Source organism: Triplophysa rosa, linkage group LG15, assembly GCF_024868665.1.
Source record: "Triplophysa rosa linkage group LG15, Trosa_1v2, whole genome shotgun sequence".
NCBI lineage: Eukaryota > Metazoa > Chordata > Actinopteri > Cypriniformes > Nemacheilidae > Triplophysa > Triplophysa rosa.
In genome coordinates this window covers 23,179,296-23,193,664 of record NC_079904.1, presented here as the reverse complement: position 1 = coordinate 23,193,664, position 14,369 = coordinate 23,179,296, and the positions used below count along the sequence as shown (strand labels likewise).

Below are 14,369 nucleotides of genomic sequence, written 5' to 3'. Positions count from 1 at the left end.
CCTTAAGGACGTCAATAAACTGATATGCTCCTACGTATGTTATGTATGAGATGTTTTTAACGCTCTGTGTTCGTGTCCTGTTGCTCTCAGATCAATGGATGCCCAACTGAAGCAAATCCAGCAGATGCTGGAGAAACAGTCTCAGCTCAACAAAGAACTCCAGAGTCAGAACCAGGACCTGCGTAAGACCACAATATTCCTGAATATAAAACAAACTGAAAACGACTACTTTATCACTACTGAAAAACACGAACACTTCTGTGTTCTATTGCGAAAAATATCTCCCATAACTTTACTGGTCTTGTATTTGGAATCTGAAGAAACGTTCCAGTCTGCCATGTGTTTCAGTCTCATTCACAACAATATGAGAAAAGGGAGCGGAAGAATGCAAAAAGAACAGATTTTGATCATTTTATGTGGCCTATTATTTAAATATTTAAATATTTGTTTCTAGCTTACAACTTTAAAAGCACATTAAAAAATACGAGGGAAAAGATTGAGAAAATTGAACTACTTTTAGTGTCTTTGTAGATTTTCCCAGAAGATTTTTCTGTGAAATATTGGTTCTGATTGGTCAGCTGCGACATTTCAAGTTCATTTATTCCCTGGTGATGCGGTCATCTCTGACCACTTACTCACATTCATGACTCCACTTTTTTTCTTCATGCCAACATCAACAAAATACACAGAGCTCCATTTCATTTTTGTGTTAGTTTATTGACTCGCTGATGTGAAATGAGTCAATGACTCACTCATTGAGTGATTCGGTCCTTTCTTTGTTCGAGGTGATATATTGCGATGTTTTCTTTGCAGAGAGACAGCTTCAGCAGAAAGACATTCATTTACAAGAGCTGCAGGAACGATTGAATGAGTTTGGTAAGATAAGCATCCTTCATCTTTTTTAAGAATGATTTGTTAAAAATGTACATTGTGGTTGTTTTCTGTAAATGAGCTTGATGTTCTAGAAAAACAGACAGTAGCTTTTACTACTTTATGAAAACATTCATTGAATACAGAGCTTTTCATGACAGAAAGCTTCAGAGTAAACAACTCGTTCTGAATGTCGGTAAGACGAGGAACACCTGATGGGTGATGTCTGTTCTGTGTGTATGAGCTCAATCCGCCCGGTCCCTTGAGGTCATAAGAGCTGATAAGAATTGCGTAAGCGAGATACTATTATTCCTAAACAGCAGATGGTCAAATAAAAACGTTTTTTCTGTAAGTAAGTTTAAAAAAAGTTTTTCTGTGTAGCTCAGCTTGAGGGTTTTTTCTCTTCTGATCAAACATAAAACACAGAGCAAACATTATAATGCAATGAGTCACGTCAGGTTGTCTTTCTTCCTTCAGAAGTTACTTTATAGTCAGTTAAACAACAACTACAGGCATAGTGCCCTTGAGTTTAGTGATGGCCTAAAGTCCTGTAATGATCTCCTTCATTACTCGTTGGACGTCAGAACATAAAGAAGAAAATGAGTCGTTGCTTTAGTTATGTCTGCTGTTAGAAATGAGAGTATTACTGGCAGCAGTACCTTAATGTAGATTTAAATGTATGCAATTTACTGTCAACAGTTTGTTCGAACATAAATGAACATGAACAAGTCTTTATCTTTACAGAATATATAAACTATAAAATAACAGCTTCATGAAAAGCATTCTGGGAACCAAAATCAGTAAAATAAACAGAAAAAGGTTGATGAGGATTTCTGGTTCCCGGAATGCTTTGCGTGAGGCTGTTATTTTAAAGTTTGGTAAAGCTAAAGACTTGTTCATTTTTAATGTTCATTTATCTTTGAACAAACTGTTGATTAATAAATTACAGTAGATAAATAAATCTACAGTAAGTTACTGGCAACTGGCTGCAGAACTACAGCAAAACTTGTTACAGTGTACTGTTCGTTTTTTATAGTGCAATGAAATGCAAAAAATGACAGAAATAAACGTTTGAATAATTAACATAAAGTGTGTGATGTGAAACGTCACAATACATAATAAATAATATCGCTAAATGGAAAGCACATGGTAAAAATGTGTTTTCAGAGCTTCCATCACAAGCCAACAGTAATGAAATGCATGAAGTCAGACAGAGTCGGGCGGCCGTCGTGGCTCCAGAGCCCGTAGCAGAAGAGCTGGAAATCCCTGCCAACAGAGTCCAAAAATCTGCAAGGTTACTTTTAACTCTCCTTTTAAAAAATGAAGTGTATAAATAAACAGCAGAAGTGTTTGATCACTCTTGAAAACTAAACACTGTCGTTAGACTTTTGTTGATGTCCATGAGCTTGTGTCTTTCACAGCGAGAGCGCTCAGATCATCAAAGCCATCTCTAGGAATGATTTTCTCAGGCGTCTGGATGAGGAACAGATCAACATGATGGTGGAGCTCATGACGGTTCTGGACTGCGCTCCCGGTGATGACATCATCACAGAAGGCACAGAGGGAGACAGCATGTACATTGTCGCTGGTGTGTACGCGTGTGTAAGAGTCATTAGGGAAAGTGTGAGTTTGTGCATTTACAAACTATAGCGAGGGTCTGTTATTTTGACCGTGCTTTTTCAATTGCTGGGCCAAAACTGTGGAATCGTCTTCCAGTCTCCCTCCGATTAGTCTCTTCCGAATCTGAATTTAAATCCAAGTTAAAGACGTACCTTTTTTCCAAGGCTCATGACTCTCCTCAGAGTATAAGGATCTGTCACCTGTCATCAGTGTTTGTTTTTTAGTGCATTGCGGTCAAAACTGTTTGTATTTATTTCTGGCTTTTTAACAAAGTTGTGTACAGCACAGTGGTTAAACACAGTTGATTTTATAAATACATTTTGATTAGATTTTTGATGATTTTATAACAATTGATTTATATTAAAATGCTTTTCAATGAAACAAGGCAAACTGTGTTGCATTTAGTTATTTGATCTTTCGCTCGTCATCAAGGGTCCTAAGCCTAAAAAGGTGTGAATTTTCCTCGTGGTGAATTTGAATTTCATGTTAATTCCAGATGGTGAGCTGAGGGTATTGCAGGCCGGCCGTGACCTCCGAACTTTGACCTCTGGTGATGTGTTTGGGGAGCTGGCCATCCTATACAACTGTAAACGCACAGCATCTGTCCAAGGTCAGTGAACAAGACCAATGAGAGTGTCTGATGTGTGTGATGTCGATCGCCCTCTGCTGGTGCTGTGAGGAAGTGTTTTATGTGCTCTCTCAGCTGTCACTGCCGTGAAGTTGTGGTGTATTGAGAGACAAACATACAGAAGCATTATGACCAACAAATCCAAGAAGAAACGAGAACAGCTCATGGGATTCCTGAAGACGTAAGATAGGTTTTTTGTGTGTTTATAATAAACGTCAATATTGCATGTAATACGTAACAACATCACATTCGGTGTATCAGGTCATAAATCACTTTGTATCGGTGCAGAACTTTTGTACATTGACTCAATCGTGTGTAGGCTATCTTGGTGTATTGATGGTGTTTAAGTGAACTTGTTTCCATCAGAGCTCAAACGTTAAAGGCCCTGAACAATGTGCAGCTGTCTAAGATCATCGACTGCATGGAGGAGGTCAGTGTCAGTGTGACGTTAAAAGAAAACAAGAAGAGAACCGTCACAGATGTGCTTGAAAGGATGCAGGACTCATCCCGTCGAATGTGTGTTTTTGTCCCTCGAAGGTGAAGTTTCACGATAATGAAGTCATTGTCCGGGAAGGAACAGAGGGCAATTCTTTTTATATCATTCTTAAAGGAGAGGTATATAAGAAGCATCCACCTGTGCTTATCTGACACATCATCGAGATTATCAATAACCATGTATTTCTGAAGCATTTACTGCTGTTGATCTTCGATTTTAGACACCAGAAGCACATTTAAACATTTGTAATGGCTTTATTTTCCATCAGGTATCAGTGACGAAGAAAGTGAACGGACAGCAGAAAAGCATCCGTAAGATGGGTGAGGGGGAACACTTTGGAGAACTGGCTCTTATACGGTAACCATGGTCACCGTTACTTAGTGACAACATGGGATGAGGTCCATACATTAAAAATATATCATCGACTGAGCAAAAGAAGCAAAAGATTTACACAATTTTCTTTTTGATTTGGTAATATGTGTGTAATCCAGAGAGATCCTCAGGACCGCCACATGCACAGCTGTGGGAACCGTCACCTGCCTTTCCATTGATAAAGAGTGAGTATGACTCAATGCTGACTATATAGTTTTACACACAAGACAAACATTTCTGTCAAACTCCTTTGACCAACATAAGCTGTCCTTATTTCCTCACAGGGTGTTTGAGGAGACCATTCCTTTCGAGAGTCTGGAACTCCATGATGAGTAAGACACATCAGAACAACAATCACAGAAGAATCAAAACAAAAATAATTATTCAAAATATTCACGAAGCAATCACAGAATAGTCACAAAACTCAGAGAATAATCACAAAAAGTCATCATAAAAAATTCAGAGAGTAATCACAGTATGCCATAATTAATCACTAAATAACAATCACTAAATATTCAGAGTAAGAGGTCACAGTGAATAATCACAAAAAATGTAAAAACAATTACACAGTAATCACATTAACAATTACAAAATAATCACATTGCGATGACAGAATAGTCATGAAAAAATACTATACTCACAAAAACGTTATGACAAAATAGTCACAGAGTAATCAAAGAATAATTAGAAAATTCAGAATAATCACAAAATATTCACAGAGTAATAACAGAATAGTCACAGAATAATACTCACCAAAGAATAATCACAAAAAATAGAGAATAATTGCAAAATAACAACAGAATAATCACAAAATATTCACTGAGCAATCACAGAATAGTCACAAAAATCTGAGAATAATCGCAAAATAATCACATAGTAATTATAGAATAGTCATAAAGATAACATAATACTCACTGAAAGGTTATGACAAAATATTCACAGAGTAATAACAGAATAGTCACAAAAGGACTGGACTTCTGTTATTCCTTTTCATAAGTCTCAATGACTTTACAGAATGTGTTACACTTCAATGTCATTAAGAAGTGTTGTTTCTTGTTCAAGCTGATGCGTGGATGGGCAGGGCGTTCTGCCCTAGAACAGAACCATGCTGCCCAATCTAAGTGATAAGCTATTAGATCATCAGTCTGACGGAATTATATTCACAGAGTAATCACAGAATAATCACAAAGATATCACAAAACAAGCACAGAATATTCACAGTGTAACTGCAGAGTAAGCACAGGCCTGTCGTTGATCTGTTGTTCCTGTTTTTGTAGTTGAAAGGAGAGTTCATTAAAGTAGTCGTGATGAGGTTCAGGTGCTGTTAGTTCTCCTGCTGTGATTCTCATTGGCCGGGCTGAGGTAACGCCAAGGTTGCTCGGTAATAAGTGGAGGCCATCAGACGATCCCTCCTCCTCCTTCACCCTCGCGAGGATCAACACATGGTCCACACAGAGAGCGGCTTCTTAGACCGTATGAAGATATTGTGAAGGTCATCTGTGTGAAGTGCTGAATGTGGTTTTCTCATTTAGAAGCACTTCAAAATATCCTTGAGGTCTAGGGCGATGAATCTGACCTCATCAGAACATTCCAGCCGTTCATGAACTAGATCTACAGTCAAATCAACGCTATGTTCTCAAAATGGCCTTTTTATGGCTGAATGAAGTTTAGATGGTGAGGTTATCATAAGAAACAGGCATGTCGGGTTAGATACATTTCATCAGCCATGATATGAACGTGTAACAGTATTACAACGGAACCGATGTGGCACATTTTTTGTCTTGCAGGCCAGATCTAATCGAGGACGTTGAAAAGATAGAGAAAGTGGGGTAAGATATTCTATATGTTTTACTTAATAAAACCATTTGCGAGTTTTACATGGAATCATTTCATGTTCTATAGCATACCATTAGAAGTAAAGCTCTTAAATCTGATTCTCTTAAGCAGGACTTCAGCTCAATATAGTCTTTAAATAAGTCACTGTTCATTCCTAAATGAATAATAGAGTGTATGCTGCTTCCCTCAGGCTGCAAACATCTCTGAAGCTGAAAGATGTGATTCCTGTGCTGTATCAGGAGGGCCGCTGTCAAGGAGACCCCGTCACGCTCGGAGTCGGAGGCTTTGGAAGAGTCGAGCTGGTATGTCGCCAGAGAACATATACATGACTGATTTGATTTTTGTCCTGTTTCGACCCCTCTTGAAACTTTAATCTCATTGATGTGGCTCATGTGCTAGGTAACAACCCTGCAGCACAGAAAGTACTTTGCCATGAAGAAGGTCAGTAAAAAGCACATCGTTGCTAAGAGGCAGGAATCGCACATTCTCCTGGAACGCAGAATTCTTCAGGCGATCCGATGTGATTTTATCGTCAGGTTAGTCTTTCATCCGGGGCCGCTGGGATGCGTCTGTTGAAGCGCCGATGTTAAAAGTGTTCTTCTGCTCAGACTGCACGCTGGCTTCAAAGACTCGCGATACATCTACATGATCATGGAGTTCTGCTCGGGTGGAGAAATCTGGACCAAGCTTAAGGAAGCGTAAGACGTTCACCGCTTGCCTATTCTGTTATTTGTACATTTGTTCTGGTATGAAGCGTTAACCAAATTCTGATGTATGAAACTAATATCACACTCGGTAAATTGTGTCGAAGGAATGCGTCTGCATGTTTTCACGTGTGTTTGGTTGTCGCAGGGGTCGATTTGAAGAGAATATAGCCGTGTTTGTGACGGCGTGTGTGGTGGAAGCCTATGCACACCTTCATAAGAAAGGGATCCTGTACCGAGACCTGAAACCAGAAAACCTCATGCTGGACTCCAAGGGATATGTCAAACTGGTAAAATTCATTTGGCTCACTGAAATCACAACTTTGAAAACGTTAAAGTAAAACATTGACCCAAAAATGATCGGAAAAACTTCTGTTAAAGGAAAAATGGAAATGTTGCTTTCAATAAAAACGCAAATAAAAATGAATTGATCTTATATAACAACATCAAAAATAAACAAATCACTTATAAAATGACAAAAGCATACACCAAAATTGCATAAACTTGAACTAAAATAACATCAAATCTCAAAATCAAAGCTAATTTAAAAGATTAATAAAACTAAATAAAGCTACGATCAAGACTATAATAACTATGTATATACAGATGCTAAAAAGCAAATTTTGATTTCATCATTATTTTTTAGATGTATTTTTTGTGACCAGTTCAGTTCAGGAGTGACATAAAGTCACTCAACAGCAATGTGAAAGACTGACAGCATGACAAGACACATGAAAACTAAACATTATCACATAAAAAAACATCTTTTGAACTGTTCCTAAATACATGTAAAAATACAGGGGGTGTGAAAAAATACAGATCATCTTTTCTGGTATTTTCACCTGTTTCTCCGGTTTTCATTTTCTGAAACAAAAATGCATATTTCATATTTTTTATTTTGGGGAAATATTGTTAGTATTATAAATATATATTGTATATATATATATATGTGCAGTATATGTTTAGTCTAGTATGTAAGCATCATAGAGTTTATTAGTGTTCAGATAAAATCATTCACATAAATAAGTATCCGTCTCTTGTTCTTTTGGGGTTATTTTGCTTTCAGGTTGACTTTGGCTTTGCAAAAGAGCTGTCTCGAGGTGAAAAGACGTATTCGTTCTGTGGTACTCCAGAGTACATGTCTCCAGAGATCATTCAGAATCAGGGTCATGACTTCGCTGCTGACTTCTGGTCGCTTGGTGTTCTGGTCTATGAGCTTCTTGTGGGCAGGTATATGAACTCACACCCAACAAACTCGCGCTTAAAGGCACAAACGAGTACAGTGTCATATATTTTGTTCGCTTGTGCACTTACATTATCCCAAAATGTTTTCAACAATGTTTGAATCCAGAGAAATGAACATCTTTCCTCATTGCTTCATGCCATCCCCTGTCAGAAGCATTATGTCGGGGTTATCCTCCATTTCACTCTCATGTTGGTTTGGAATTCAGAATGAGCTGTTATGTTAAAGATAGCTGGGATATCTGAAGCTGGTGTCAGACTACAGGAGTTTTCAAATGTGAGGTGATTTAAGCTCTTGGTTTATTTAGAGACACGTTACACATGCAGTCGTGTTGTATCCACACTTCTATAAGCCTCTCCTCCATCTCCACTGTTGGAGGACACCTTCAGCTGCTTGTTTCACAGTCGCTGCTTCCATAGGTCTGTCATTCACCTCCATATCTCACTGGCTATTGTGAACGTGTTTTCTCTGAGCGGATTCATAAGCACATAATCTGGACTGAATGTCCTGCACTTGTTTTTTCTCAAATTGTCGGGACGGAAAAATGGGAGCAAAGTCAGGCTGAAAATCCTGTAGTCTGAGACCGGTTCAAGACTGGGATTTCTGTTTTTTACTGTTCACTGATGATTAAAAATAATGTTTTTTTATTCGCGTTCCAGCCCACCCTTCTCCAGTTCAGAACCACAGAAGATCTATGCTAAGATTTTGGATGGTGTGATGAATTTTCCTCCATATCTGGAAGAAGGTGCCAAATCTCTCATCAGTAAACTGTGCAGGTAATTCTCTTTCAAATTCTACCACAAACATTGTTTGGTTTTTACACCATCAGCTCAACAGAAGACCAAACTTTCTTTACACAGAGCGCATTGAATAATGGCATCTTCAAAAATCCATAAACACATTCAATAACGCAAGCATTTGATACAATGTTAAAGAGGCGCTAAACAAGCGGTAAACAATATCAAGCATTTCCATTTTTAAAGAGACATGAGAGTCAACGAAAAAGAATGAATTATTTACAATAATTATTTGATAATAATTTAAAATAATTCATCTTATCTGCACAAATTTTAGATTTGTAATTATTATTATTCTTTTAAAAATATGTGACGGTCTAAGTCTATTTTTCCCTCGTACAGGGGCTCCCCAATGCCTTATGGGGAGTCCCGGATCCCCACAGTCCCCCCCCTCTATTCGAGCACTGCTTTTGATGTTTTGTTAGCAACAGAGGTGTAAAGAGTATACGTGAAAACCATACTTGAGTAAAAGTACATACCTTGCACTGAAACAGACAGTTGATTCGTGAGGAGAGCAATCGCATCAAACTGAACACCTCAGAATTGCAACAAATCAAGATCGACACCATAGCCTACGTCTATTACAAACACCCAAGTCTCAGTTTAGCTCAAGTGCTCACAAGGAAACCAATATCCTTCAAAAAGGTCTCTTCAGTAAAATGGATAAATAAACTAATGTCAAAAGCCTTTTTGCACTGGACATGCTGGTTTTGGCCTTATCGCCGGTTGCAGTCATGGGTAACACTTCAGTATAGGGGGCAATTCTCACTATTAACTAGTTATTAGTAGCATGCCTATTATTGGCATATTGGTTGTTTATTAGTACTTATAAAGCACATGTTCTGCATGACCATACTCTACATCCCTAATCCTACCCTATACCTGAACCTAAACCTGGTAACACTTTACATTAAGGTTCCCTTTATAAAGCATTTATAAATGTGTTCATTAATGATTAATAAGTCATTTACAAATGCATTATAAAGCAGTTATAACTGCATAAATAAAATGGGATTCTAACGAAATGCCTGCCAAATAGTGAGCCATTTTTAACTCACATGTTATAAATGCTTAATAAATGTATTTATTCATTATTAATTTGCAAAATAGGCTGTCAGACTGGAGAATGTAGGGTGTTATGTTGGTTTTTCTTATTATTGTATATTTACGTCACTTTTCAAACCATGTTGCTCACTTGATCTGATTCCGAATGTCTTATGGTGCCCTTCAGAATGCCTTCAGATCATGATGCTTATCCAAAGCCGTTTTTCTTGCTTACCAAGATAAATTCATCAAACTTTTGATCACTTTTTAACACGAAATGCACAAAGGTAGTTGAAAACTTGTTTGTTTGCGATGTTTTATTAATGATTAAATTACTTCCAATAGTTAAACATGTATTTATTATTTATTGTAGAAACAGAATGCTTGCTCACAAGGCTACATTTCTGATGTGAATCATATATTTAGAAGTATTGACATCCCATGAAAGTGCACTTTAAAGAAAAGTGGACGCCTGTGAAGCATTCATTCACAACTTCAAACACCTAACTTATAAATGTTAGCAAACCATGAAAGTGTGCCTTAATATAGTGGATTCATGTGAACCATTTATGAAATAAATATATGAAATATACAATAATAAGAAAAACAACATAACACCATACAGTCTCCCGTCTGACGGCCTATTTTGCAAACAACACCAAGATACTAATGAATCTGCTTTCGAGTCAAATAAAGAATGAATAAATACATTTATTAAGCATTTATAACATGTGAGTTAAAAATGGCTCACTATTTGGCAGGTATTTCGTTAGAATCCTCATTTTTATTTACGCAGTTATAACTGCTTTATAATGCATTTGTAAATGATTTATGAATCATTAATGAACACATTTATAAATGCTTTATGAAGGGAACCTTAATGTAAAGAGTTACCGTTTTATTTAATAGTAATTTCAGTTTAATTGTGTGTGTGTTGTTGCAGTGACCTTGTTTATCTTGAGTCTGTGTATGTTGTGTTACGTCATGTGTTTCAGGCCACGACCTGGACAGCGGCTGGGCAACACGAAAAATGGCATCAAAGATGTGCGACATCACAGGTGACCTTTATGAACTGTGGGAATCAGAATAATGTTTAGTTTATAGAAATACTATTATGTTAAAGAAATAGTTGAAAAATCCAGCATCAGCATCATCACCGCTGTGTTATGTTTCACTGGTGTTCTCAGGGTGAAGGTGAATCTGAAACGTTTTCTTGGTGTCAATCTCTCATTGACGTGTATTCTCACCTTTTTTATTTGTGATGTTTTAAAGTGTGGGATCTTTTTTATTACCCAACCCTAACTTCTTCTTCATACTGTTGTGTTTGGAATGCTGCTTGATCTTCATGTTTCTGCTTGTTCAGTGGTGTTGTAGACTGTTGCACAGAACATAACAGGTGTTTTTAAGGTGCGTTCATGCCGTGTCGTAATTACAGTCATTATGAGATGATAACCCGTTGCACTCTACTTGTGCTCTTCACATCCTCAAACATATGATTATCTGTTTCTATGGCAACACTAGTAGTGCCAAAATAAATGATTGTGAGATCATGTTGACAACCGTAAATGACAAAATACACTATGTGTGTAAATTATCGTGCATTATGTTATGTAATTTTTCTTTATGTTTACGGACATTATTCTTGACAATAGAACCATTTAAACAACGTAACTACATTTTACTGCTAGTCGTCGCTTTTTTCAGTTGTTACGGTATGGTTGAAGCTCTCTGAAAAATCATTCTACAGCTTGTTTAATGCAACATGGACAGCGAGCTATTCCAAACCCAGTTGAAGATTACTTTTCCAGTTCACATTTAAGATTTAAGTCAGATTTAAGTCACATAAAAGTGCGGCAACTGTCCATGTTTTCATTTATATTTTCCCTCTATTGTTTCAGATGGTTTAACAGCATCAACTGGCACAAATTAAGAATGAGGCAGATGGAGGCACCAACAATCAAACTTATAAGAAAGGTCTTGTTTTAACTTGAATTCTCTTTCTTTACGGAAACCATCCGACACACAGCGTGCAAAACTGATACTTGAGCAATCTTACAACTCACTCTTTAGCCTTTTATAATCATACTATAAAAAGTGATTCTTTTTGATCTTTTTTCTTTATAGGGTCCCTGCTACATAAACTTTGACTGCTTCCCCTATGATAAGACCCAAGCCGAGGAGGAATTTTCAGGATGGGATCGGGATTTCTAAACAAATGTCAAGCCCTGTCTCACAGCTCTCATCTGCTGAATGTTCAATAAGCTCACTCGTTAAATTCAAAGTGCTCTTAAAGTGATACTTCACCCAAAAATGAAAATTCTGTCATCCTTTATTCACCTTCAAGTTTCTTTGTTTTGATGAACACAGAAAAAGATATTTGGAAGAATGCTTATAACCAGACAGATCTCACTCCCCATTGACTCCCATAGTAGGAAAAACTACTTTATCATTTTGTTTTGTTCTGTTAAACACAAAAGACGACATTTTGAAGAATGTAGGACAGCAAACAGTTCTAGGGCACTTTTGACTACCAATGTATTTTTTCCCACTCTGGGAGTCAATGGGGGACAAAAAAAAAGCATTCTTCCAAATATTTATACAGATTTGGAACAATTCGAAGGTGAGTAAATGATGACAGAATTTTTATTTTTGGGTGACGTATCACTTTAAATCCATTTTTATTTTCCCAGAGGTCCGTTTATGATGTCACTGGTGGTTTTATAATGTTATTATAATGTTAATACATTATTCCACCCACTGTCTGCAACACTGCCAAATATATTTACAAGTGATTTGGGATTGAACAGGTATAGTTTTTAACCTGTACTTTAAACTATGCAAATGAGTTGATATCAACAGCCAATCACAGCACTGGAATGGAAAAACATGCACATGCATCGTTTGTTCTGGAAGGTCATTGCCGGGGTCACTGACTGGTTATAATATTTAAGAAATGGTTTTATGCATCTCTCGTCTGAGTAGGGGAGAGCAAGACACAACTTTAACACTTTTTGGTTTTGAAAAAAAAAAACCTTTTGATGATGAGATTTACTTGCCTCCAAAACATTCACGATAACATCAAAACTTCCCACAAATTCACAAGAGACGGTCTTCTGATTGAGAGAGAGAGAAAAAGACCCAAACTACATCTCGTTCGACCCAGCTAAATTTTGTCAAAATTTAAATCTTTAGATCATATATTCCCACTTAAACAATAAATGTACATTCTTCTAGATCAATTTAACGCCACGGTTGGGTTAGTTTATATTTGATCCATTGGTTGAATCATCCTATGATTTTTAAAGGTACAATGTGTAATTGTTTGAAGGATCTATTGACAGAAATGCAATAAAATATCCATAACTATGTGTTCAGAGGTGTACTGTATAAAGATCTTACATAATAAAGCGTTATGTTTTTATTATCTTATAATGAGCTATTTCTATCTACATTTCTATCTACGAATTTTCCCTTTACATGGAATTCTCCATGTTGTTTCTACTGTAGCCCTGAACGGACAAACTGCTCTACAGAGCGCGTTCCGTAAATACATTATCTCCTTCAGCAAAGAAGCGAAAACATGACGACATCTTGGTCCCGTGTCAGCCACCGTAGTGCTTCAAAAGGGAGGGGAGTGAGCTGCTGGTTGCAGTTTTTAACATCACCTCTATATGCCGCTAAATTTCATACACTGGACCTTTAAAGTGTAAAATCTGAATGACAGCGTGATGAAGAATGTGATTTTAGTTTGTCTCAAGCAAACCTTCTAGTTCACAGACATTTCTAAACAAAAAGAAAAATAGATCTTTTATTTTTAATGTTAAAAATCATCTAAACAGTACTGAAACCTGTCAGGATCGTGGTGAAGAACCCAATTGCAGGCAGCGTTCAGGGGTAACAACAAGAATATTTATTTTTAAACACAAAAACAAAGACCCACAATGGGGTATAACAAGTCACAAGAATTCTAACAGGACGTAGACTATCTAACAATAAACTGGGATAACACACCAGACATAAACTAAACTGACACTTACTAGACTGACAAGAACAGGAATCACACTCAGGGTACGAGACACGATGAAATACAAGATAATACTCCAACAAGCACATACAACGTAATCCAAGAACACAAGACAAAGAAACAAGAGGGTATTTATAGAGAAACACAAATTAGGGATAATGACACTGGGCAGGTGTGGGTAATTAAACACTTAGGGAAAGATAACAAGGAAACGAGAGGAATGGGGCCAATGACAAGACACTGGAGAGAACGTATATTATTGTCAAACGGACAACAATATGTTTCTCTCCACACATAACCTAAGGACTCTGCCCCGATCCCACCACATGACTAGAATTTCATAAACAAGACGGTGGGACCGTGACAGAAACTGCTGTGTTTTGTTTAACTAGAGACACTTAGCAGCACGTTTTCAAAAACACATGTCTTTAAACTTCACATCATATTTCCTATGAAGTTTCCTTGGGAACTTGAGAGAGAGAAAATGGCATCTGTCGGATCGATTCGTCTCTGGCGAATTTGAAAACACACGATTCATTCAGGAGACACATTTAGTTGGTAAGTAATGTTGCGTGTGATTCTCAGTGTCTCTTCGTTCCCTGAGGAGTGTCAAGAGGGTGAGCGAAGGACAAAATTTACTCGATTTCTCGGTTACCATAGTAACAACTTGCAGCAGTGTCAACTGAGCTGGTGGCTAAAATGAGTCGCCGATTGCCATGGCAACTGTGTGCCATC

The 14,369-nt window shown here is 37.3% G+C and overlaps 1 protein-coding gene across 1 annotated transcript; it reads left to right on the top strand.

Annotated features, from left to right (window-relative positions):
* Nucleotides 1-722: 722 nt before the first annotated feature.
* prkg3 (protein kinase cGMP-dependent 3) lies at nt 723-13,013 on the top strand. Its single transcript, XM_057353201.1, has 20 exons — nt 723-876; nt 2,038-2,164; nt 2,292-2,458; nt 2,987-3,100; nt 3,194-3,299; nt 3,485-3,548; nt 3,656-3,733; nt 3,883-3,971; nt 4,106-4,171; nt 4,271-4,318; nt 5,774-5,815; nt 6,013-6,124; nt 6,222-6,358; nt 6,431-6,520; nt 6,675-6,816; nt 7,593-7,756; nt 8,429-8,545; nt 10,606-10,668; nt 11,509-11,584; nt 11,735-13,013. The coding sequence occupies exons 1-20, from the start codon at nt 744-746 to the stop codon at nt 11,819-11,821; spliced, it is 2,022 nt and encodes a 673-aa protein (XP_057209184.1). The 5' UTR covers nt 723-743; the 3' UTR covers nt 11,822-13,013.
* Nucleotides 13,014-14,369: the final 1,356 nt, after the last annotated feature.